Raw genomic sequence first — 27,313 nt, forward strand, 5'->3', positions numbered from 1 at the left:
CCACTGCTAAAGGCCCCTCCCCCAGCCTAGCAGGAGGGACCACTGGACCCAGGGACCAACTGATTATGGGGGACAACTAATGAAAAACAGGGACCGGAGTGAGGGTCAGAGGTTCAAAATGAGGATACCGGTAGAGGACACCGAGCAGAGAACCCCGGACAGCGCCCACTGCTCCTCAAAGCTGTCGAGGGAGACAGCGGACGCTGCCCAGTGGAACTCTGCCCAGATGCATGAAACTAGGGAGGAATGGAAATAGGCCCCGCAGTCGCAGAGCACCCCCTCGTCCAACATCCTCCTCCTGGTATTGTAGATAAGAGACTTTGGCCAGAGCCAGGAGGAGGTTGATGAGGAGGTCTTGTGACTTTGTGGGGCCACGGATAGGGTGCACAAAGAGGAACAAGTGTGGGGAAAAGTGCAGCCAGCACCTCAACAAGAGGTTCTGGAGGAGCCAGAATAGGGGCTGCAACCTGGCGCATTCGAGATAGGCGTGCGCCAGGTTCTCCCTCACGGCGCAAAAGGGGCAGGCCTCAGGTACAGGGGTAAACCGCGCCAGGTACACACTCGTGCTCATGGCTCCATGAAGGAGCCGCCAACTAATGTCCCCGGCGGGCCGTGGGACCAAGGTGGAATAAAGGCTGGCCCACCGGGGCTCCTCACCCTCTTTAGGTGGAAGATAATCCTGCCATTTGGTATCGGGGTGGGACACGAGGGTGAGGAAGTGTAACATATGGAGCATGAGTGTGTACAGATGGTTCTGGCCATGGTTTGAAACCGGACCGACTGCAGGGTATGCACCTGGCAAGGAGTGTGGGAGCAGGGAGGCCAGTTTCTGCCAGGACCAACCTCTGACACACCGAGGGAGACACCGCCACCTGCACACGGATGCTAGTGGGGTCGCAGCTGAGCCCTCCCTGGCCCAGGCTGCTCACTGCAGCCCCGAGAAGCAGCGGGCTGGAATTATTCGCCCAATCAGGAAACGCACCGCAACCAACAGCCAATCAGAAAAGAGCTAACTGCACACCTTCCTCAGCGGCTCCTCGCCGCGATGCATCATGGGATTTGTGGTCCGGGTACCTCGCAGCTCCATATGAGGAGAGACTGAAGAACTCCCCGGAGTCTCTACGGCGCCGACTCTGTGACTATAGAAGGAGGAGGAGCGGTTTAGTGTTTCCGACGAGGCGACCAATGGGGAGGGGGGAAATAGGCGGGCATAGAGCGCTTTGAACCAATGGGAAGGCGGCGGGGCGGGGCGGGGCGGATCTCTGTCGGTTTGGTTGGGGTGGGAACGGTCCTTACCGGGAGGAGCGCCAGCCTGCCGGGGAGCAGGGGCGCTGCTGCGGGACTCAGGTACCGGTCACAGCGGCCAGCGGGAGCCGGTCAGGCTTCGGGACCCCCGGGCCGGGGACACGCAACGGCCCCCTCCCGCCCTGGGGAGCGGCTGGGTCCCGAGCCGCCCAGCTCCGCCGAGTCAGCCCCTCCCCGGTTCCGCGCGGGCTGCTTCGCGCCGGCTGGCGGGGCGGCCCCTCCCCGCCGCGCTCTGGCGGCGCCGCTGGTGCAGGGACCCTGCGGCCTTCTCCCGGCAGCGCGGGGCGATGGCCTCAGCGGGTCTGTCTCATGGGAGCCGCCCTGCCCCATGGTTCCAGCCCCGGCCTCCTCGCAGGGCTGCACCGCGCGGACCCGCTGCCGGGGGTGTCCCGGGGCCTCGCTGCTGCAGCCCAAGGCTTGACGGGCACATTCCCTCCAAAGGAGGGCGGCCTCTGCCCCGCAGACTTAGCCCCCACGGGGGCCTCGCTTGCGGAGCGCCCTTGGTCTCTAGGGAGAACTGGAAAACCTGCTTCCGGCTCAAGCTCTCTCTGAGCCGGGAGAGCCGCCTGATCTCGCCTCACCCTGTACAAAGATTGTCACCCCGCATGGCCATCACTCGAGCTGGTTAAACATCTGGAGCAGTGGTTTTCAACCCAGTCAGCACCCAGCTGTGACATCCTCAGGGCCATAGGGGTAGTAGAAACATAACCCACAGAGAGCTGCATATGTGGCCCACCCCGGTTAATAGGTTGAGAACCGCTGCTCTGGAGAGTTTCATTGTCTGTCAGAACACACTAGTCAGGTTTACTGTGTGCAGCCCTGCTGCAGGGCTGATGTATCTTATCCACCATTAAACGAAAAAGAAAATATCTTTTGTGTTAATTGCCTGGCTTTGGCTCTGTTCTTAATGGATGGTGCAACAGTAAGCATTGTATTGTATTGTTATAATCCATGCAGAATGCCTAGCTTTGAAGAGAGGATAATTCCCTTACCTCCTAATTCTGCTTCTTTGAGCATATCTGACTTGAGTCTCACTCTCAAATATGCAGTTAAGGGAGCTCTTGCTTCCTGTTCTTGAAAGGCACTAATTAGCAGGAATGCTCTGAGACTGGAGCACGTATAGGAAAGCCGAGTTTTTGAGATTGGTCTGCTGGGGAGTGGTTCTCAAACTGTGGGTTGGGACACCAAAGTGGGTCACGACCCTGTTTTAGTGGGGTTGCCAGGGCTGGCTTAGACTTGCTGAGGCCGAGGGCCGAAGCTGATGCCTGAGCCCCACCACCTGGGCTCGAAGCCTGAGGGCCTCAGCCCTGGGTGGTGGGGCTTAAGTTCATAGAATCAGAATTGGAAGGGACCTCAGGAGGTCATCTAGTTCAACCCCCTGCTCAAAGCAGGACCAATCCCCAATTTTTGCCCCAGATCCCTAAATGGCCCCCCCAAGGATTGAACTCACAATCCTGGGTTTAGCAGGACAATGGTCAAACCACTGAGCTATTCCTCCTGCCAGACCCCCGCCAGAGGCCCCATGCCCGGGACTGAAGTCCTGGGCTTCAGTTTTGGCCTCTCCCACAGTGGGGCTTTGCCTTTGGCCCCCCCAATTCTGGGCCGCTGGGTTCGGGTGGGCTCAGGCTTCAGTATTCTCCCCCCCCCCCCCCGCCTGCCCAGCCCTGGAGTCGTGTAGTAATTTTTGTTGTCAGAAGGGGATTGCGGTTCAATGAAGTTTGAGAATGCCTGGATTAGAGCAGTTGTTTTCAACCTTTTTTCATTTGTGGACCCCTAAAAAAATTCAAATCGAGTTGCGGACCCCTTTGGAAGTCTTAGACGTAGTCTGCAGACTCCCAGGGATTTTCTGCAGCTCACAGGTTGAAAACCACTCTTCTATGGTAACAACCTTTTGCGGACCCCTTAGACATAGACTTTGGACCCCCAGGTTGAAAACCACTGGATTAGAGGGTCAGTCTTAAAAAATTAGGTGGAGTTTTCTGCATTATCGGAGGCATGAAACTTAGGAGTGAAAATCGTCATGATGGTCTTTAAAAATTAGAATTAGGAGGTAAACCACAATAAGAAAATACCTGTGACTAAAAAACTTGCTGAGTAATAAGTGTCATTTCTATAGCTATTCAAGCAACAGTAACAGAAAAATCAGATTTCAGAGTAGCAGCTGTGTTAGTCTGTATTTGCAATAAGAAAAGGAGTACTTGTGGCACCTTAGAGACTAACCAATTTATTTGAGCATAAGCTTTCGTGAGCTACAGCTCACTTCATGGGATGCAGCTCACGAAAGCTTATGCTCAAATCAATTTGTTAGTCTCTAAAGTGCCACAAGTACTCCTGTTCTTTTTAGAAAAATCAGAGTGAGATGCAGGGGAGAATCTGTATTTGCCAGACTGAAAGGTATAAGACTGATGGAGGAAGAATTTTATTTTCTTGTCTCTAAGAGGAAATTGTGAACAATGAGAAACAAAACCAAAAATTGTAACTTAAAAGCACTTGTGTGTATTTGTCAGCAATGTTGTTTCCCTTTCCCCAGATCCTTAAATAAGTGCCTTGGACTGCAGATTTCTCACAATGACTAGTAGTGTGCCTTCTGATGTGCTTGGTCGAAGAATCCTTTGTGATACAGAATATGCAACTGTGAGGTACGCTGGTAGTGTTCCTCCCACAACAGGTAAAGTTAATGTTTTGTAAATGTAAAGGTTAACTTTTGTATGAGAAGCTACTAGCTGTAGATCATAGTGCCATTTGCTATCTGTCTGGTTTTGTTTACTAATTGATGCAGATTGGCCTACTTTGCTGAGCAGCTCTGGTAACTTTGCAAAATACTGTTAGCTTCAGTACAGCCTCATTAGTACTAAAACTTCCAATGGTTTCCTAATACCTAAAATGAAATGGAATTATTTTTTAATATAACTGATGATGTGGTGGAGTCATGACAGTATGTTAGGAAGGGGAGAAACTGATTCCAATGACCAAAAGCCTCACCCGTATAGCAAACCATCTTATTCTTAGGATAGTGACCTGATTACGTGTACTGACCTTTTTATCCTAAATGGAATGTAACGTTATTGCAAGATCTCTTGCTTCCAACATGGAGAAATGCTATCTGGGGCATACCACTTAAAGCAACCCTACTATGGAGAGGTCCATTACTCTCTTGGAAAATACTCATTGGGTGGGGTAGCCAGGGAATGTTGAAGGGAGAGGACAAGAGATGGCCTAGGACAGTGTTCCCTCTAATTTTTTCCATCCATGTGCAAAATGAATTTTGTTATGTGCACCATGTTGAGGTAATGTGCGTATGTGCACCACCAACAGAAACCAAAAACCTAGGTGTAATATATAAGTTTTAAAAAAGTTACCATAGGGATAATTACTCCAGCCAGGACAGGTTAGGCATTTTAGAACTCATTACTGAAAGAATTAAATTTAAGTGTAAGAGAAATAAAACTTATGAAATGCATAGACCAGTCAAAAAACTAAAATAACACACTTTGAAAGAAGTAACAATAATAATACAAGTATGTGTTGGGAGGTGAGTGTGAAAGACAGTGTGTATGTGAGACAGACACACACATGGGGTGTGGGGGTGTGTGTGTGACCGAGAGATGCGCGTTGCCCCTTTAAGTACACTGCCATTTTAAGTAGATCAGAAGGTTCAAACACAGCAGGAGCTGCCAGCAAGCTCCCTCCCTCCTGAGCCCTGTTATGCCCACCACTTCTGCTTTGTGGAGTTGGGGTCAGGGGGAGGGGCACCAGAAGTGCTACACCAGAAGTGGCGGCACTTGATAGCCTGCCCAGCCATGTAGCTTAAAGGGAATTTACGCCTAGGGTGAATATCTTGCAATAAACTCATAGATTAAAATTAGTTTTCTTGTCCTACACAAACAACAAAAGTGTGTGGTGTCTCTAGAACTCTTTCTATTAGAGCTTTGGGGTATGTGATTTCCTAAACAAAATACTTTTTGACATTACTTTAATTTTGAGGATGCTTTCTGATTGAGGTAATAACAGCCTGGGCTAAACAAACTGCTAGGTCAATTTCGTAACTCATTAACCCAGGAGAGAGGGTATAGATGCATAATTTTCCTAGCACTTGTAAAGTTTGAGGATTCTCTCTGTGCTGGCACAGACCCCCCATTTGTGGTCCTGGGAGAGATAATAGTCCCTCTCCTACCTTTTTGTAGGACTGTGCATAGCCCTGGGCCTCTTTCCCTGCTCCTGTTTTCTCTCTCTCTCCAGACGCTTGAGCCTTTCTGAAGAATTCCTTTAACAGTTCAACATTAACAATCTCATCCAAAGTATAGTTTTTGTTAAAAATATTAACTACATTTTGAGAACTAGGAGGAAGAACTTTGCAGAAACATTTTTCATTGCCTTCAAAGTAAGTGTGGCAACTTCTAAGCCAAATCAATTTTTGAATGCCAGAATTATAGGTGGGCTTGTAAGTAGGGCTTTATATTGGAAATTGGTACTATAGAGAAAGGTTGTATACCCATAATGAATCAAATGTACTGGGCAGAAAATATCTGAACTCCAAATTTCTATTTTTTTGAATCAATATATTATTATTTATTATTATTTTTAAGGTCTTTGGCTTGGAGTAGAATGGGACAGTCCTCAAAGAGGAAAGCATAATGGCAGCCATGAAGGAATACAGTATTTTAAATGCACGTAAGTATCTTCTTAAGAAGATTACATATTTGACCAAGACACAAAGGGGGAAGAGAGAGATAAACACTGATCATACCCAGGAACAATAGAAATGGTGAATATTCGTAAAATATTCAGAGTTCTGTCCCTCAGTATTTAGGGCTTGTTCTAAGGGCCACTGAAGTTGCATTAAATCCTAGAGGCTAGATCCTACTTCTGGCTCCACTCATCCAAGTGGATCCAGTTGCAGGATCTAACCCATAGACTAATATCAAGCTGCTGACCTGGAGGTTCTCGTGCATCTACAAGGTTTGACTTCTGGGCACTATTACAGGTGGTCTTTGGTCACTCTGTGTCCTGGAAGGAGTAGAGGGCGTTTAGGCCCTGTAGTAAAGTGGGAAAATCATTGTGTTCTGCTGACTGTTTCCTTATGCAATTCTGTGGTGATGTTTAGTTTTGAATATAGCTAGAATTCAGATTTAAAATTATTCATAAATGCACTTCAAGGGGGTATACAAAATAATACTACGATTTCTTTCTCTTTGGTTTGAGGGGGAAGACGTTTGTTGTCTGATGCATTTAATAGACCATATTGGCATGCATTTTTTGGGGGGGTAACAAAGCCTGGTGAGAGCAAGCATAATATCTTTGACTTCCACTCTGTGTAAAATCGGTCTTTTATTCTTCCCTTCTTTAATTCTTGTCTGATGTTACTATTTTTGCCTGCCATTGTTAAAATTCTTTAGAGAGCCTTATATTGTATTTAAAAATTCAGTTAGTATTTTGTAATTTTGTGTGCTTAGAAAAAGGGGGAAAACTTGCGGACGTTTTAGTCTTCTGTGCTCCCAAGAAAACCCTTTAGAAATGCAAATTGTTATCCTTGTACAATTTCCCCAGTCTGGATCAAATTGGGAGTACTTGCATCAGAGTAAGTGGTATGGTGGCTTTTTTTTTAATGTAATGTCTACATTGATGTAACATTAAGGTTATAAATAACACTCCCAAGTCAAGAATTGCAGAAGGCAAGTTGCTCAGATTGTACATGTGGAGTATTTTGGTACAGGTTACAGAGGTAAAAATTGTACTCGAAGTACATAACGCATGATTAAGCACAGGTTAATATTTTTATCCAAACTTTAAATCTTGTGTTTCCTGATTTATGGGTCTCCGAAATTAAGACTAAAAATTCTGGTAGAAATTTTTAAAAGGAAAATTATGCTGACCTCTTGACATCATAATGTTTTTCTATAATAATTAAGAGTTCTGTGTAGAAGACCTCTTTTTATTATCATGGAAGTGACTGATGTTGGAAACAATGGATTGTCACCACAGATTTTCCCTTCCCTTGTGCAAAGCTGAGATCTATCCATCCCGGGTGTATTAAAGTCTTTGGAGATTTCCAGAGAAGAGATTCTCACCTTCTTGTCACTTTCTTGTCTCCTGAAGTTCTCAATAATTGCCACAGGGGAGTTAACCTATTGTTAATACTAAAAAAAACTTTAACCAAAATTTAGTACTGTTAAATAGTGTAACAAGCTTTTTTTTATCAAACTAAATAATCAAATGTATTGCCATGAATATTTGGAGAGGAAGGGCCAGTTTTTTCTATTCCGATTTACTTTTTTTATGTTTTCTGTGATTTTTTTTTTTTATTATTTTAGTCTTTTGTGTTTTACCATTGGAAATGACTGCTGCGGCCAAGTGACAGAATACAAGATAATTTAAATACCATCTGTGGTTTTGCAGTGGAAACTTTATGCTTATATTTAATGTAGGAAGTAAACAGACTGCCATTCCCATAACAAATCTGAATGACCATCTGCTCATGCTAGTTGATTTTAGAAACTGAAACTTCTTGGCATCTGCAGATGAAGAATTTTTGACTTGTGTATGACACATCCAGCTCAAATCAGTAGGAAAAGTTTGTAATCTCTCTTCCAAAGCACAAGCAATGAGAGAAGAACTTCATGGTAAGGATTTCCTTCATGAAAATGAGTGAAAACTGGCAGTACCTGCCTTACTCTGACTCACATAACAGGAGATACGTGATATTTGGGACACTTTGTTCTCCCCAACCCCACCCCCAGCACAATATATAGCTGTTCTCCAAGTACCTCCCAGATATGTTCTCAACTTGTAGGCTGCAGCCAGGCCTGGTGTGGGGGACATGATCATCCATCTTTCTTTATGACTAGATGGGAAGAGTCCTGCCACTGTCTTCTGTTAGAATGGGGTTATGGTATAGAAAAGGATGAGAATCACTATTTTAGGGTGTCCTATAGAAACAGCAGTGCATGAGATGAAGCATATTTCTCTGTTTATTGAGAGAGAAACTGGATGTAGTTTACCCCCAGGTCACGTGTCCCAAGAGAGCCATAGGAATCAAATGGGAAACATCAAGATGAAGGGTGATTCCTACAGTTGTATCTAGAATTCAGTAGCATTACAAGACTCTCTAAAGAACTTGCTTCTCTCCTTCAGAAAACCTGGTGTTCTGAATTCTTAATGAGGGACAGCAGTTCAGCCTCTCCTTGAAGCTGTAGAGGAGTTTACCCATTATTTTGTTTAATGACTCAAATGAAAAATAAGCTAATGTTCCCCAGAGGGATTCCAAAATAGCTATTGCTCACCCTTAGCAAAGAGGCAGAAATAGAAGGGATGGATTCTGTTGGCTAATGTAAATCACAGCTTTCAGCCTGTATCTTCTAAAATTCAGGACTTATCTGGCATGGAAGCCCTAGAGGTTTCATTATCAGAAAAGGAGGTGATAAAGCTAAGCTTATTCTTTAGAAGAGAAAAGGGGGAAAATTATACAGCTCTGAGGGATGGATACTCTTTTGCCCTATATCTAATAATAGTAACTAATAAAATTAGGCTTAATGAAGATAAGGCCATTCTTAATGGAAGAAAAAGAATTACACATTACTGAACTCCCGTTAGCAGAAGTATTCCAGTTGAGAGTCCCAAGACTGCCATCCTTCTTAAATAGTGTAATTCGTAATGGAAGTGGCCCAACTGCTTTGAATTCAGTTGAAGAAAAAATTAGTAAAGAGATCCTCTGTTTCCAAGATATAATTAGCTGCACTCTCCCTTAGGAGAGAGATATAATACAAGTATGTGCAGTGTATGTGTCTGTGTAAGGTGTCCAGCCTGAACAGGCAACTGACAAAGCCATACATACTCCAAAAAGTCTCAACTGATTATACAAAAATACCCAAAGATGATGCAGCTGTAATTTCTCTAATACCAGATATTGTGATTCTATGGAAAGGAAATCTTTGAGAGAATATAATAGAAAGCCAAAACTGTACAGTTTCTCCTATCAAATTTAAAATTTTGTGTATTATTTAAATCTGTTTTAATACCTCTTTTCAGAACTGTGCTTTAATTAGTGTTTCTCTGGCAATAATTGGTTCATGTTCCCCACTCATGAATACAGAGTATTTAAATTGGAGGTGAGGCTTTCACTTTTCTGCCTCTGAACCATTGTTTCTCTAACTTGGGAAGATCTTTCTGGAGAATACTAAAGTGGATGATTGATCCTGGTAATCAGCCTGATTGACAGCTTGATCCGGGGTCAGGAGTATAAGGGAAGAAGCCTCCATAAGAGAGGGTAGCTGCAGAGGCACTGTGAGAGGAAGGAATCCAGGTGTCCATGAGAGCCAGGAAGAATGAGCTATGAAAGATTGTGGATGGCTGTGCTCTTTAGAAGTGGGGTAGGCGTTCCAGACACAAGAGAAAGGGTTGAGGAGGTAGTGGTTAATGTGGGTGAGGACAGGAATGGTGGCACCAGGGAGGCTGTGGTGGAGATGGGTGTGGGATGTGGGGATGAAGGGGGGGCTAGGAGGTGGTGAGGATGTGCATGTGGGACCTAGATTTGTGCTGACTGGCAGAGAGAGAAAGAGGTGCAGGTGGAGCTAATGGGAACTGTAGAGTCGTGAGGGTAGTGAGCAAGGGGATTTGGAGCCAGTAAGGAGGAAGGAAGGGTGAAAGGAGGAGGATGACAGATGCCATGATACAGAAGTGGGGTGTGGTAGATGAACAGAAAAAAATTCATAGATGCTAAGATCAGAAGAGACCATTATGGTCATCCAGTCTGACCTGCACAACGCAGGCCACAGAATCTCACCCACCCACTCCTGTGAAAAACCTCTCACCTATGTCTGAGCTATTGAAGTCCTCAAATCGTGGTTTAAAGACTTCAAGGAGCAGAGAATCCTCCAGCAAGTGACCCGTGCCTCATGCTACAGAGGAAGGCGAAAAACCTCCAGGGCCTCTTCCAATCTGCCCTGGAGGAAAATTCCTTCCCGACCCCAAATATGGCGATCAGCTAAACCCTGAGCATATGGGCAAGATTCAACAGTCAGATACCCAGGAAAAAATTATGCTACACACCAGTCTCCAAGCCCAAGGCAGGATCCCATGCCGGTCCCAAAGCCATTTGTAATTTGTGTTGTGATTAACATGTAAGAGAGGTGGTGGTTAAGACCGTGATTGCAAAAGTGCTGTGATTTATTGCTTGAAGAAACTTTTGAATTATGTGATATGTAATAATTTTTTTTGGATGGGTGGGGAAGCTGAGCATTTAAATTGATCATGTTTTCAAACTATCAGGGGTTTTGAGTGAGAGTTTTTCACATCATATTAAGCTATTTTAGATAGTGATGTGGTTAGAATTATTAGGTTTTTATATTTTTATATTTATAAAAAAAACAGTGAAATTAGCTAGTTAAGTAGGATATGATGTATATTATGTGAAAGTATTTTCGATGCATTTTTTGTAACTACTGTAATCTGCAATTCACTATTGTATGTTTTGCAAAGCCAGTTTAGAAGTAGTTTTTAAATAAATAAGATACTTTTCCAAGTACTTTCTTATCCTGTGTAGGTATTTGGAACGTTTGTGAATACATTGGGGGGAAAGCCTGCTGCCAGTACTAAATTTATCATTAGGGCTGGTTTGTAATTTCCAACTGAAAATTTGGATGCATGATGCCCAAACGATTTCCCCTACTCTTGGTAGCCCCATAATGTCTCAAGATCATCATGTCAGTACGCACAACATGATTGCTAAAGCACGTGGTGTAGTTACATTGAGAAACAGTGTGTCTTGAATTTTGTAGAGGTTTTTTTGCTATGTTCTGATTGGCTGATTAATCCTTTCACTGTGACATGCTATTATGTTGATGACAGTCTTTGTTTACATAACTGGTTACTCCCTCCCAGTTGCCTCCCCACCAACAAATGCAAGTTTCCAGACTGCCTCCCAGCTGACATCCTAACTGCTCATTTACTTCCTGCTGTGTTCTTCACCTGTCTGCCAGCTGATCTTCCTTCCTTCCCATTTACCCTGTATATTACTTCCACAGCTTGCCCTCTGCTGCTTCCTCCTAGCTGACCTTCTGCTGTATTCCTCTGCCAGCTGCTGCTGCTGCTTACCTTTGCTGTGAGTCCTGTCTGCCTCCATATTTACACACTGTGACATTAGCAAACCAGCACAGGTTAAAATTGGCAGCTAAGTAACTTGCGTGTGACCCTTAAAGGCAAATTGAGAGGAATTGTAATCAGGACATTTCACTTGTGCGTGGGCATCAAAAGATGCTTAAAAGGACTAATATGCTAGGCCCATTCATTTGTGTTGATAAGAAACCAAGGAAGATGCTGTGTATATGCAGGCAGAATTCTTGTCCCCTGCAGATTTCTTTGCTTCCCCACAGAAAAAGGATGGGGAAGCAAAGGGAAGCCACCAGAGTGGTGTCACACCCCTCCCCAGTAGTGTGGGCATGGCGTTTGGAGCAGCTGGTGGAGACTTAAATCTGGGGATGCCCGGTGGCTCCTACCCTGTGCTGGGCTCAGCTGCTAGTCCTGGCTGGGCTGGGGGAGGGGGAGGACAGGACTTCCTCTTCCCCTGCAAGGAGTGGCTGGGTCCAGGTCAGACCCACCCTCCAGAAACCTCTCCCAGCTGCAGGAAGGTGTGCACCCCTCCTGCACCACTTCCTGCCTCCATTGCTTCTTAACCATGGGGGACGGGGTCACCGCATGGGGAGCGGCTCCACTGTTTGCCCAGCCCCTGTACATCTGCATACCCTGTACTCAAAACCCCGCACTGAGCCCCCAAACCCCCACTCTCCCTGCATCCGGACACCAGCTGAGCCTCTCCCTCTGCATCTGGACCTGCACCCAGACCATCCCCTGCTGAGCCCCCCACACTTGAACCCCCACCCTGACGAGCCCCACCCCCTGCACCTGGACCACCTCACTGAGCCCCAACCAGCTGCACCTGGACCCACACCCCACCTGCACCTGGACAAGCTGAGCTCCAACCACCTTTATGTGGACCCTCACTGCAGAGTCCCATTCCCCCTGCACCCAGAACCCCCCAATGAGTCCCTGTGCATCCAGATCCCCTCTGCACCCAGACCCACCACCAAGCTCCTCACGCCCAGATTTCCCCATACAGAACCTGATTCCCCCCCCGCCACACACACACACTAAGCCCCTACACATGGGTCCTGGTGCCCTTAGCCTGCCTGCCCCACACCTGTATCAGGGGCCAGGGCTGGGCGTACATGCGAGATCTACCCTCCTTGTCTGCTATCTTGGTGCACCTGGCAAGGAGGGGCTGGGCCCCAGGGTGTTTCTGGGGCAGGCCCAGGCCTTGCACTGTTGCTGCCTCACTGCCAAGTCTATGTCTCTTTGTGGGTGGGGGAGGGGCACCTGCAGGGTGATCTCCCACCTCTGTTCAGCTGGTGGCCTGGGTTCCCTGCCACCATGCTGGAGCCTCAACATTTATTTATTGACAAATAAAAATATGCTGAATTTTGCAGAAATTTTTTTTGGTGCAGAATTCCCTCAGGAGAATAGTATATACTGCATGAATCTAATGAATATTACCTATATTGTCTTCAGCTTATCTATCCCTGCAGTAATGAATAACCAGCAATTGCCTCATGTAGATCAGTGTAGCTGGATTACCTGTGTATGCATAGGAAATAGAATGGTAATTTCAAAGGGTGGGTCTTGGGGCTCAGCAAAGAGGAATCTTCAGATGCATGCTGTGCTCAAGACACTTGGCAGCATGTTTCAGCTATAAAAGAAAAACCTCAGGCACTATCCTGCCATTTCTAGTCTGCTTAACTTTAACAGAGAAAGTTTGAGCCATTGGATGGAGATCCCCAAGTAATTACTTGGGATGCCCCAAAAGATTTATGGAAAGACTCTAACAGACTCTACATCTAAGTTGTCATTTGGACTCCAATCTTTTGGATGAACCAGAGAGACTTATTACAAACTGGCAGATTTAACATCACTGCTATGCAGATCTGCAAACTCTGAAATCAACCGTAATGCATATGATTGATTTTAACCTCTTAACACACTTCCTTTTTTATATTAATAAACATTTAGTTTTTTAGTTTCCAAAGGATTTGCTACCAGCATGGTTTTTGGCTAAGATCTGAAGTATATTTTCACCAGGGATGTGTACCTGGTTCTTTGGAACTGAAAGAATCTAATATGTGATTTTTGGTTTTAATAATCTTTTATCACAGAAGCCTGGTTTGTCTGGATGGTGCATGAGGAGCTAGAGGGCCTGAAAGGGACAGTCTGTAGCTTCATAATACTAGTATAGTATTTTGGTAGCACACATTTGTTACTGACTTGGTGGAATCTTATGAGAATATACCACCGGTTTGGGGTACGTGCCCTGTTTCCTGGTAGCCTGACCTGAGATTGGCTCTCTTAGCTGTGTTCCATACTAAGCAGCATGACACCCATTACTACTTATCCCTACATCCCAGTGGTCCTCAAACTTTTTATCTTACGTCCTCGCTTACCCCTGTCCGTGCCGGGAGCGGGGGACACGGACAAGGGTAAGGAGGCCGGTGGCTGGGGCCAGAAGTGGAGTTGGGGGGTGCTTTCTCCCTGCCCCCTATGAGGGCTGGCCTGGGCCCCAGCTGTGCCCCCCAATGTTTCTCCATGCCCCACAATTTGGGGGGGCACACCCCACAATTTGGGGGGGCACACCCCACAATTTGGGGATCTTTGCTACACCCATTGCCACCTTCTGTTCGCTGGATATACCTCTGGCTTGCACACTCCTCCTATCTTCCCTGCTCCTCCAGTATTTTCCTCATCTTCTACCTTTCTGCTATGGTTTATTTCCCATTCCCCCCAAAAGGTGTTTCTATCTAGCCCTCTCCACAGGATGCTGCATCCCACAGCATTTTTTCCAGTTGCTCTCTGCCAATTCTTCCTCCTTCCATCTGTGAACTTTCACTACCCATCTCTCTTGCTACTCCCTGTCTGATTTTTTCCCTTCACCCCTAAATATTTAAGAAAATACAGGGATGAGGGGGTGAGTTGATCTCAGACTATGTTGCTGTGGTCATTTTTAGTTTGTTTTTAGAGGTGGTCTGTTTTGTCTACTAATGATAATCTAATATCAGGCCCCTTAATATAGCTTGAAGGGGGGAAAATGGGTTTTGCAGCATGCCTAGAAGGTTAACAAATCTGGCTTCTGATGGACAGAGTGAGGAAGGGGTGCAAATTTCAAAACTGTGGGCCCCTCACAGAGAACACCCGACGTGCAGTCCTTTTAATTTATATTGAAAGGACTTCAGCTTGAATGTGTCTGCTGATCTCAAGCATAATAGTATGGCTCAGGGAGAGGGTAACCAGGACCCAAACCATTTAAGACTTCATAGATTAAAACCCACACATGGAGTTCCACCTAGAAGCTTATTGGGAGTCAGTGCAGATCCTGAAGCACTGCCCTCATGTGGTTTCAAAATGCAACTCTGCTTTAATAAGTGGGTCATAGCATTTTGCATTAGCTTCAGCTTCTGTATGGTTCCAGGTCATAGCCTCTTATAGAGCACATCACAGCAATGTAATCTCACAGTAACAAAGGCATGTTTAACTATAACAAGTCCCTTATATATTTTATTTTCATAAATTTCAGTAAAGATTTTATTGTTTGAAAAATACACAGCTATCAAAATTAGCAAAAGTATATAACACAGACTTACTATATGTAACCAAGTCTAAAGTAACCAGATGGCTCCATACCTAAATTCTAGAACAGAGTAATGGAGCAGCGGGATTTGTCTATATCTAGAACAAAGAAAATGCTTATCAAGGAGTAGTATATTAGACAATTCTTGCTAAATAGATCTGCAAAGTTAGTGATATTCAGTTTTTTCTAAGGAGATGATTAATGGCTAACAAATCAGGAAAAATCTATTTGTGTTATTGAGAAGACAAGTTTTATTTCTGAAGATATGTTTCTTAAATTTCCTCTAGAGCAGGGATGGGCAAACTTTTTGGCCCGAGGGCCATATTGGGATTGCAAAACTGTATGGAGGGCCAGTTAGGGAAGGCTGTGCCTCCCCAAACAGCCTGGCCCCTGCCCTCTAGCCGATCCCTCCCACTTCCTGCCCCCTAACTGCCCCCCTCAGAACCCCTGACCCATCCAACCCCACTGCTCCTTGTCCCCTGAAAGGCCCCCCGGGACTCCCACACTTATCCAACCCCATCCCCTGAACACCCCCCGCCCCCGAACTTCTGCTCCCTGTCCCCTGACTGCCCCCCCAGCCCCCTTACCACGCTGCTTAGAGCAGCATGTCCGGGAGCTGCGTCACCCGGCGGGAGCCAGACACACTGCTGCGCTGCCCTGCATGAGCGTGCAGCCCTGCCGCCCAGAGTGCTGGCTGCGAGGGAGGGGGGACAGCAGGGGAAGGGCTGGGGACTAGCTTCCCCGGCTGGGAGCTCAAGGGCTGGGCAGGGCTGTCCCGCGGGCCAGATGTGGCCCGCAGGCCATAGTTGCCCACCTCTGCTCTAGAGTCTAGCTATTTACTGCTCTCATTCATTATAATAAGAAAAGGAGTACTTGTGGCACCTTAGAGACTAACAAATTTATTTGAGCATAAGCTTTCGTGAGCTACAGGTCACTTCATCGGGTGCATTATGCTCTAGCTCACGAAAGCTTATGCTCAAATAAATTTGTTAGTCTCTAAGGTGCCACAAGTACTCCTTTTCTTTTTGTGAATACAGACTAACACAGCTGCTACTCTGAAACCATTCATTATCATGCTTGTGCAGCTCACTTTTCTTCCTGTCCTACATTTCACTAACTCTTCTCTCATAATACTAAACTTGAGCTACCTCTGGAAATGGTATACAGCACAATATACCAACCCTCAGCCAGTTGCATCCATCCAACCTTATCAGAGTCTCCAAGTTTTCCTAGCATCAGGGTTCAGAGAATCAAATTTGTACTTAAAATGTAGCAGAAAATGTGACACAGGAATCTAGGTGCTCTTTTGTGGGCATTTATTGCTTTCAAAAAGGGAGTTCTCCCTTGGTAAATATAATCCTTCAAATCTATCTATCTATCTATATATAATGGTTCTACATGAACATTACTTTTTTGAAAGCATAAAATTAATCCATATTCAGACTTTGATGTGATTGAATGAATCAGAGTTGCAATGGTTTGAACTGGCTAGGTTACAATGCTATATACAGATAAACCAGATGTAAATGTACACATTTGTTAGTCACTTTATACAGTTTTAAATTATAAAGCAGTTTGAACATTGATTCATTCGTTTCAAAAGTGACTTGTCTTTGATTTGTGCTATCTCATGGAATACTGTTAAATGAGAGATTTTTTTTGTCTTTGGTGTTAGTACAAATATTCTCTAAGACTTAATAGTCAAAGTCCTGTGTACTCAGTGACAAGGTGGATCTAATCTAATTAAAGATCCTTTAATTTTGTTGGCATTCTGGTGCAGCAGACTAGCAATTCTGCAGCAATTTCAGATAAATTGAAAATTGAGGTTCTATTTAATTAAATAGGAAAATGAAAAACCTAGTCCGTGCAGTAGTCTGTCTGTTTTGATAGTCTATTTCATTTCTCACTGTCCCCACCCTTTCAGATTTCAGTTTACTGCAGATTTTTGTTTTGAAAACGTAACTGTAACATAAAGGTTGTCAGAGGGAAGCTGGAGGTTTTGTCAACTGATAGGGAACAGTTAGTTAGGGCTTTTTGGCATCCAAGGAAGCCTGGGAAGTGATATAGGATTGTGGGATAAATAGATTAGTTGGATGTTTTTGCTAAAATTATCAGCATTTAATGTTAACATTTAATTATAATCTTTAGGTTTTAAAGTTAGCATACCAATACAATGACGGCAATTCATACTGCTCATTCAGGCTGTTTGTAGAGACAGGAAGACAACACTGCATTGTTATAATGTCGGTTAATATTTTTAAAGTTTTCTTCATACCCCTGAGGGCTAGAAACAATTGTTTTTCTTTATAAAGAAAGTTCTTGGAGTGGTTACAGCTGGGTGTTCCACTCAAGTGCGCGTGTGCCCAGTGCACCAAAGCCAGAGAACTTTACTTAGCAATAACTATAGGGACAGCGCTCGTGTCTCTGGCTCCATTGCCCCTCTCCAGGCTATTTAAGGACAGCACCATACCAACCCCCTTCGGTTCATTCTCACCACCCACGGCTTGAGTCGGACTGTTCTATGTGGTGTTTACATCATGCTTCTTTCTATCCATTGTTTCTGGAGGAGTTGTATATAGCTAGTTTAATAGTGCCTTTAAGTTTTTGCTAGTAAGTAGCAGTCAGCAGCATATTTTAGACTGGTGGGATGCTCTCACCAGGTTTTAAACACAGACCGTTGTGTGGGGTGGCTGTACCAAATAGTGAACCCTGCACTCGGTGCTTATTGTGCCTGGGACAGGGAGACGTTAAGGAAAGGTGCTCAGTCTGCAAGTCATTCAAGAAGAGAACAAAAGTGATGAGTGACTTGTGCCTCAAGCAGCACTTTCTGGAGCAGGCCAGGGGGAACCGCTTTGACACTGGGGACCTCCATAGATAGTCCCACGGAGGCCTTTGGAACTGACATGAGGAGTTGCTCCAAGCCCAAGTTCTGATATTTCCTCGAGAGGAAGAGGGATCGCTCTCCTTCCTTTGGTCCTTCAAGGAAGAAATCTCACAAGACAAACCGATGCCATGCCAGGACTCGGAGCGATGCCTCCTCATCTAAGAGGAGCGTGCTGACTGGCACCATGATTCCTCGGGTATGTGGGAAGGAGCTGGGCCATCTAACTGCTCCCCACTACTGTGCTGAGATCCGTTAGACACTGTACCATCGACTCTGGTACCAGCGATGGGGTGTCCATTGAGTCCAGTACAGATGATGTCAGCACTGACTTTGTCTGCATCAGTACTGCCTGTTTCTATGCCACTGGCATACCAGGTGGCATCAGACCTTCTCTGGCTCTCCATTCATGATTAATTCAGGAACATGCAGCTGCCATGGCTGCTGTTTGTTCTGCCATATTGTTTGCACTGCCTGCTCTGGTTGCAGAGTAGTCTTGTTCATCATAACCCGTATTCTGCACTGTCTAAGATTCAGACTGCAGAGTTGAGGGTACTGAGGGGCCCGTTGACACAGACGCTATTGATCTCAATGCCTTTAGCGCAGACATCATCATTGAGATCAGTGCTGGCCCTGGCTTCAGTACCATTGTCTGTCTGCTCTGGTGCTAAGGCGAAGTGTGATGCCTCTTTTGGTACTAGTGCCATCTCCATATTGGTTTTCAGATGAGGTTGTTTGTTTTTATTCCTTGCTTACTCTGTTGGGGGCAGGGCTTCTCAGCTACAATCAGATGACTTCCAGGGCTAGTTGAGATGGAAAGGGGAAGATGTCCCCGAAATCTCTTATGTTTGAGACAACGCTCTTGGAAGTCCTCGGGATCATCCTTGGATCACCATTGGTACTGAGATTAGCATCTTTCCCATGGTGTAGTGATGGGGATTCCTTTCTCATACCTACTGGCCACCAATGCCATACCCTTATCCCAGTGGCCTCCTTGGGATGTTCATCAGTCTACAAGATTCCATTCTTTGACCTTGTCTGGAAAAGACAGTGCGAGGTCATTCCTACTGTGCCAGCTCACCCTGAACCCCTTGTACATGAACAAGTGCTCTCTCAGGAGCCTCCATTAGCCCCACTTCCTTCGACTGCCTCTTCACCAGATGACTCCACGGTACCAGATTCTTCTTCTTCCCTGTGCCTGAGGATTTTAAATTGTACCAGTGTGTCCTGAGGCATATGGCTTCTGCCTTGAGTATTCAGGCAGAATTTGTGCATGAGAATACACATAAGTTGTTGGCTATTCTCCAGTCCTCACTTCCGGGGAAGGTAGGTTTCTCAATAAATGAAGTTCTTTTGGAGCCTGTAAAGTCCTTATGGAATACCCCAGCTTCATTGCCTCTTACTGCAAAGTGGGCTGATAAATGATATTTTGTCCGTATGCAGGATTTTTTTTTCTATTCCCATCCAGCCCTAACTCTCTTGTTGCATTGGCAATAAATTATAGATCACAGCAGAGGAAGTACAAGTCCACGGCTAAGGACCTGGAGTCGAAAAGGCTGGATTTGATGGGAGAAAAATATTCTCAACCTAGTCGTTACAGGTGTGCATTACAGATCATCAGGCACTGTTCTCTAAATACGACTTCATCAATTGGGATGCTATGTCCAAATTCACTGATAAATTGCCAGGATCCTCCAGGGAAGACTTTAAGGCAGTCATTGAGGAGGGCCATCTGGTAGCCAAAATATCATTGCAGTGAGCTCTGGACATGGAAGATGCTTCCTTCAGAATTATGGCATCAGCTATGACTACGAGATGGGCCTTGTGGTTCCAGAATTCCGGCATTGCTCTAGAGGTTCAGCAGAGCATAGAAGACTTGCCTTTTGATGGTTGGCTTTTGTTTTCTGAGAAAACTGGTGAGACTTTACGTCCTCTTAAGGACTCGTGTGCTACATTACGTTTGTTTGGAGCGGGGGTGTAAACCTCCAAGGGATGTCATTACGGCGGTAAACAGAACTGCAGCAATACAGCTTGCAGCGGCTTTTCTGGTAGTCAGCCTTCCCTATTTTGTAGCAAGACTTCTCCAGGTAGGGTCATAGAGGAGGAGGCCTTCTGAGTCCAATTTTAACCAGTAAGCCCGCTCTCATCCAACGTTGAGCAAGCAGCCATTTTGAGCTGCACATCTAGGACACCATTCCAGTTGTGACCTCCCCATTCCCTCAGTTCACAGATAGGCTGTCTGACCTTTACAGTTCTTGGGACACAGTAACCATGGAAAAAAGGGTCCTCAACCACCATGAGATGGGGATATGCTATCCAATTACTGTCTATTCCCCACCCCTTCCCATGCCTCAACCCCATCGCTCTTTAGGGATCTTCCTCTGAACACAGGTTCAGATTCTATGTCCTTTGGGAGCTATAGAGAAGATTCCCCTGCAGCATCAGGGAAAAGGATTCTATTCCTGGTATTTCCTGGTCCTCAAGTCCTATATAGGAATGAGACCTATTCTTGATCTCTATAGTCTCAAAAAGTACAGCAAATACATGAAATTCGTCATGGTCACCCTAGCTTCTGTTCTTCCCGTATTGAATTACCATTGGTTTGCTGCCCTGGATCTTTGGGACATTTATTTCCATGTGATGACATTTTTCCTGAGCCGCAGGAGGTTTCTGAGACTTGTTGTGGCAGGTCAGCACTATGAGTACACTGTGCTCCTCTTTGGCCTGTCCTCGGCTCCATGCATTTTTACCAAATGCATGGCTGTAGTGACAGCGTACCTCAGAAAAAGAGTAATTCATTCCTTTCCATACCTGGATGGTTGGTTAGTGAGGGGCAACTCCAGAGAAAAAGTCCTTGCATGTCCAGTTCACACTGTTATCTTGATCATCTGGGTCTGGTTTTGAACAAGGGAAAGTGAACAGTACTAACTCAAAAAAACCCAACCCTGAATTCATTAGGGCCCTACTAGACTCTGAGTTGAGGGCATTTCTACCAAATGAATGCTTTTGTTAGCTGTGTATGTGTCTCCGCTCTCACCCTTCAACTATGATCCAGATGTTCCTGAAGTTAGGTCATATGGCCACGTGCACTTATCCAAGATTACGTGTTTGTCCTTTTCATGGTTGGTTGAAACTGATATATCTCCCAAATTGTTAGTAGTTGGACAGTTTGGTGCAGATACCATTGCGCATCCTAGAGTGGTGGACAGATCAGGTCAGTGTTTCCAAAGGTGTCCCCTTTGCTCATCATCATCCATCTGGGACCATAGTTGCTGATGCTTACACAGTATGTTGGGGGGCCCATATGGGGGATTAAAGGTTCAAGGTTTGTGGAGAGAGCAGGAAGTATTGCTTCATATCAATATCCTGGAGCTTTGAGCTGTTTACAATACATGCAGGGCATTTTGTGCAGATATCAAGGTCACAGTGATTCATGTACTCACGGACAACACCGCCACAATGTATTATGTGAACAAGCAGGGAGGTACCCGCTCCATCTGGTTTTGTCAGGTGGTGATAAAAGTTCTGGCGGTTCTGTATCGAAGACAATATCATTCCCACAGCAGCTCATTTACCAAGGTCCCAGAATCACTTAACTGATTATCTTGGCAGGAATTTCTCCCGGAATTTTGAGTGGTCTCTGAACAGCAATGTGCTGAGGTCCATTGACATGTTTGCAATGAAGGACAACTAGAAGTGACATACATTTTGCTATGGAGGGCTTCTCGGTCTGATGTGTTTCATTTGAACTGGAGATCAGTGCTGACGCATGTCCCCCTCCACACACCCTCCCCCAATATTGCAGTTGTTCCTCAGGTGATGCTCAAGCTGGGGATGTATCATGTCAGACTGATTGTCATTGCAGTGGCTTGTCTAAGACCATGCTTGTCAGTCTTTCTGTTCATCTGCCCATTCCTCTTCCTTGGTGTCCTGATCTACTGACTCAGTACCACAGTCAAATTTTGCATCCAGTACTGAACAGTCTGCACCTCACAGCATGGATGCTGATTGGTTAGATTAGAAGAGGAACACTGTTTCAAAGCTGTTTGACAGGTTTTCCTTAATAATAGGAAGTCCTCTACTAGGGCTTCCTATTCAGCTAAGTGCAAAAAGTTTTTTGATTTGATCCCTAGCTCGGGGAATTCAATCAATGCATGCCTGCATTCAGGACATTTTGGAGTACCTGTTACATCTTCAGTCTTCTGGTCTCTCACTTCATTGAGAGCCCACGTGGTGGTGATTTTGGTGTTTCGCCTTCCAGTCCAAGGGAAATCAGTTTTCTTGAAATCCATGGTAGTCAGATTTCTGAGTGGGATCATTAGTCTCTTTCCACTGGTGAAGAAAGTGATTCCTCAGTGGGGCCATAACACTGTGTTGGCTGTCCTCATCAGTCCTCCATTTAAGCCCTTAGCAACTCCTCTACCAAAACACAGTGTTTCTTGTGGAAATAACTTCCACAAGAAGAGTTACTGAGCTGTGAGCCCTAGTGGCAAACCCTCTGTATGCCAAGTTTTTCAAAGAAGGGGTGGCCTTGAGGGCTCACTCCAAGTTTTTCTCTAAAATGGTGTCACAATTTCATCTTAATCAGATAATATATTTAATTGTATTTTTTCCCAAGCCTCATTCAAATGCAGACCAACAGCATCTTCATTCCTTGGGTGTGAGACTATGCTTGGTGTTTTATTTTGAAAGAACTGAGCCTTTTTTGTTTCCTTTTCACATCAGCTGAAGGGTCAAGCATTCTCTGTACAAATGATTTCCAGGTGGATAACATCCTGTGTTACAGCGGTGAATGGGATAGCTTTGCCTTCACCTCCACAAAGTTTGAGTTCATTCGACAGGGGCCCAAGCATCTCAGTTGCATTTCTCGGTGACGTTTCAATATTGGACATTTTGGAGAGCTGCTAGAGGGTCTTCCATACATACATCTACCAAGCATTATGCTATTATGACTGCATCTAGATCAGGTGCAAATTTTGGAAAGGCAGTTCTGTGGTCGTTCTTCAAGTAGTCTCCAACCCCTTCCTAATGATATTGCTTATGAGTCACTTGAGCGGAATACACATCTGCAACCACTTGAAGAAAAGATGGTTACCTACCTGTACAGTAACTGTTCTTTGAGATGTGGAAGCAGATGTGTATTCCATGACCCACCCTCGCTCCTCTCTGCACTGGAGTCTCAATTCTTGATGTTCGGTGTGAAGGAACTCGGGGGGGGGGTGTTGGGGTGGCATTGACCTTTAATAGCCAGGGGAGGGGCTACCGGGCCAGAGGGTGCAAATGGTGCACCTACAGGTACTGATAAGCAAAGTTCTCTGGCTTTGATTCACGAGGTGCATGCACACCTGAGTGGAGTACACATCTGCACCCACATCTTGAAGAACAGCAGCTACTGTACAGGTGGATGACTGTTGTCTTTGGTTCTGGGGCACGGTGATATAGCAAGGAATACTACAGCTATCTGTGGAATACACAAAGCACTAACAATTATTAATATGATGATGTTTACATGTACCTGAGATGGATAATATTTTTAGTTATGATTCTTTTAAAACAGTTACTTTAATTTTAACAATACCCAGAAATAACCCATTGCTGTGGATACAGTTCATTTCTCTTTTTCTATAAATTAAGATTTTTTTAAGGAGTGGAGTTAGGAAGAATTTAGTTCTTGTGTTATAATCTCATTACATTGGTACAAGTGCTGCTAATAACATCAAATGGGGGGAATTGGAGATTATACTGACTTCTGTTGATTGCAGTAAGGGGTGAGTATGCTGCTTGATACTTCACAACTGCATAATTCTACACCAGTAGTAGAATGATAATACCATATTTTTTCTAATGTTACTCAAAGTAAAAATAATTTTAAAAAGTACCCAGAGAACAGGAAACTGTTACCAGAATTGCAGCATAATTGCAGTATGCCTGTAACATATTTTATGCTGAATTACTGATATGCCTTCTCAGCATTAATTGTATTTTAACAGTTTTTGTCTGGGAGTTATAACCATGACTACTGTTTTGTATTTCCTCTTTTTTGTACACATCCTCTCTTTCTCTCTCTCCCCCCCCCCTTCCAGTCACTCGACAGGAGGATCCTTTATCCGCCCAAACAAGGCAAATTTTGGTGTGGATTTTCTTACTGCAGTAAAGAACCGCTATGGATTGAATGATGAGCAAGATGTTGAGTGTGAGAAAGAGAATGCTTTAGTCATTGGAAAGAAGACTGTGGAACTTGTTGGTTTTGACTCTATTATAGAACAACAAAGGCAAGTGTCATTTATATATGTAAATCTGAGTTATATTATGGAGATATTTATATTGACGCCATAGTTAAGGCTGAGTTGAGTTTTGTCCTTTAAATCAGGAATTCAGCTTCTTTGTTATATATGAAAACTTGTGTAGCCTCCTCAAAAATAAAACACTTACTCTGAGTGCAGATTTTTTTTCCTGAGAATTTACAAATGAATCTGTTAATTAGTTTAGGAATTAAAATTAATTAAAATGTGTCCTTTTAAGATATATAGCACCTCATGTCAGACATTTTTTGCCTTTAAAAGTCTCACTAACGTATAACACAGACTCATCAAACTTTCCAAAAAGTTAAAACTCACTGAAGTCTTATGCATAGGCTACATCTGAATAATTTGTAAGATTAATGTTTTCCTCCTGTAATTTTTCATAACTGAAAATTTAATCCAGTCTGGATCCACAAACACTATTGTGTTGAGTTAAGGTTTCTGCCAAAGGAGAAACTTTCCATTATGGAGAAAACATGTGGGGGGGGGGGAGGGGAAGAATGATATATATATATCTCTTGTTTTTTGCTGGACCTTTTTCTGTGGGGGGTTAAACATTTGTCTAGAATTGTGAACTCAAACTCAACAACATTATGCTAGAGCGTATAAAAACCAGAAAGTGAAATGATCTGGAGACAGAAGCTGAAACTCATTAGTTTCACTGTTCCAGTTGAATTAAATGCCCCAAACCCTCATGATGAACAGTAAATCAGATTTGTAAAGCTCTTCATGTTTAGTTAATACAAGATGTAGTAACACAGGTGAGGAATTTCTTTTAATGGCTATCTTGACAATGTTACTTCTTAAAACTATGCATCCAAAACATCTTTCACCCTAACATCTTTACTATATGTAAGTATTATGCATCTCTTGCCAGTAGCCTTATGCAGGCTGGCAAAAGTAAAGACCATTACGTTTAATATTGCAATTATTTGTTTGTTATATAAATTGGGCCATAATTACTGTAAAAGCTTTTTGATATATAAAGGTGTAACTCTTTCAATTTTTAGTGCTCCTCTCCTATGCATGTGTAATGAGTTATATTTTGCTTCCGTTGGAGAATATGTACCTTAATTGGTGAGGTTTTAGTTCATATTAGTATACCACCTCAAGCTGTGATCTTGTCAGATCTTGGTTGGGAGATATCCAAGAAACTTATTAATATAGCACCACAATTTGCATTACGTTTTATAGACTAATCAGACATGATCCCAGTTCCTAGGTGCTCACAGTCTGACTTCACACAACAAAAGGTAATGACAGCAATTTGAGGGCTAAAGTAAGGGAATGTAGTTTATCATGAGATTAGCATTTGTCATACACATTAATGGGTTCCTTTTAAAATTCATGTTAATGTTCTATGATTGTTGTATGGTGTATGATTTGTTAGTGTTTTAATGTCGGTATCAACTCAGCTCAGTGGTGACTATGTTCTGTGAATAAAAAAGTCAAGGGTTGAAAGCCCACAGTACCAGTAATGAGGAATTGTCTTCACCTATTCTAAGTGGCTCTCATTCTTCTATCTGGGAAAGAAGAGGAGGAGGAAATTAGTTATTTGTTGATAATTGGTGTGGTGTATGGAATGGGCTGCACATATGCTGGTGTCTCCATGGAGCTCCTGCAGCAGTTGGGTGGTCTTGATTCAGTAGATGGCACTCTTCTCCTGTAAGCTGATACTGAATCAATTCACCCCCTCCCACAAATGTCATTAGAGGCTACTGAACAGTTGAAAATACCATTTTTTTTTCAGAAGAGACTTAAAACCAAAGGTACTGATAATTTATAATTAAGATTCCTGTAGCACTTTTTGTAAGAGCCTGGATGTTCCAAATTACATTACTAAATTTTGCATACTTGAATTACTCTGTGTGGTTTAAATCTGATAGGATCATTTTCTTTGCTGCTTTTACAAATTGTTCTGTAAAGTTGCTGAGGGGTATTACATGGGAGCATTTCTGTGATTTAGATGAAGGTGATACCACTATCTGGTAATATAGTGTTTGTATAGTAATAATTGTAAAAAGAATGTAAAATGCATAGTGTTTAGATTTAATATCTGGGTGCTTTTATACAATATATAATCTGTTCTGTTTTTCTCTGTTTGTATATAAATTAACATTCAGTATTTTTTTCATGTAGTCAACTGAACAAATTGGTAGACATCTCAGTGAGCGAATGTGCAGTGAGCCATGCTGGTCAGAAAGAGGAAATCAGCAGAACATGTCCTAGTATCCTTTTCTAAAAGTGTTTTATTATGTGCTACTATTTACATAAATCAAACACATGCTTTAAGCATTCCAGGTGTATCTGCAGACATTAAGGGATTACATTTACATATTTTTCAAATCAGTTTAGTTCATTTTTATTAAATTTAGGAGCTTTATTCAGTCTGTCCTCTAATGATAAATGCTTTTGAATGGTAGAAATTCCATAATAATGGGCACAAGTAGTTGTAATTAAGATACATTAGAGCTCAAAGATATCTCATCATGGAATAGAATTCATGGAAAATTCCAATTCTATAGTATGAGACAATATATTAATGTAATGTTTAAGAAAAGTTTTGTAAATGGGTTACAATAATTCATGGATTAGGGACCCAATTTTATGGGGTTCCAGGGGCTTCTGCATACATTCTTTAGGTTAATTTTTCTATCTACCCTAAGGGACTCAGTGCTCAGTCTAGAAGATACCATCAGAGTTGCTTAGTTCTGCAGTTCTCAAACTGTGGATTTGTGTCTCCAGAGATAATATGCTTGTTAACAGCAAAAACATTTTTAAATAAATAAATAATATATAAAAGTGAGAAATAACAGACCTCAACCCTATTGTCCCTCTGCAAATTTGTGTACACAGAGTCAATCCCTTACCTTTCTCTAAAAGTGCAAAGTTTCAAAAAGTGCAATGAATAGAAGATTGTTGGGAGTGGAACAGATCTGGACAAGGAGAAGAAGTCTGGAGATAAATGTGAGAAGGGAGGGGCAGGCAGTAGAAACAAAAGTGAAACTGTTTGAGCAGCACATTCCAGAAGTCTTGAGGTCTTTCTGAGTGTAGCCTTCATTGATTTGAGATCTACCATACCATTCTCTCGCTAGAAGGGAAAACCTATAATGGCAGCAGGCTGTAAAAGAGACCCAGTCTGGGAATATTTTAATGAAG

The 27,313-nt window shown here is 43.8% G+C and overlaps 1 protein-coding gene across 1 annotated transcript in view; it reads left to right on the forward strand.

Moving 5' to 3' along the window:
• The first annotated feature begins 1,262 nt into the window (after positions 1-1,262).
• The window catches only part of TBCE (tubulin folding cofactor E), a 58,033-nt gene continuing 31,982 nt past the window's right edge, over positions 1,263-27,313 (forward strand). Inside the window, exons 1-5 of the mRNA XM_073338150.1 lie at positions 1,263-1,347; positions 3,836-3,973; positions 5,892-5,976; positions 23,936-24,124; positions 26,294-26,382. Coding sequence (XP_073194251.1) covers positions 3,874-3,973; positions 5,892-5,976; positions 23,936-24,124; positions 26,294-26,382 — 463 coding nt within the window. The 5' untranslated portion in view covers positions 1,263-1,347; positions 3,836-3,873. The remainder of the gene's footprint in view (positions 1,348-3,835; positions 3,974-5,891; positions 5,977-23,935; positions 24,125-26,293; positions 26,383-27,313) is intronic.

The sequence above is a fragment of the Lepidochelys kempii genome, chromosome 3 (assembly GCF_965140265.1).
Source record: "Lepidochelys kempii isolate rLepKem1 chromosome 3, rLepKem1.hap2, whole genome shotgun sequence".
Taxonomy (NCBI): domain Eukaryota; kingdom Metazoa; phylum Chordata; order Testudines; family Cheloniidae; genus Lepidochelys; species Lepidochelys kempii.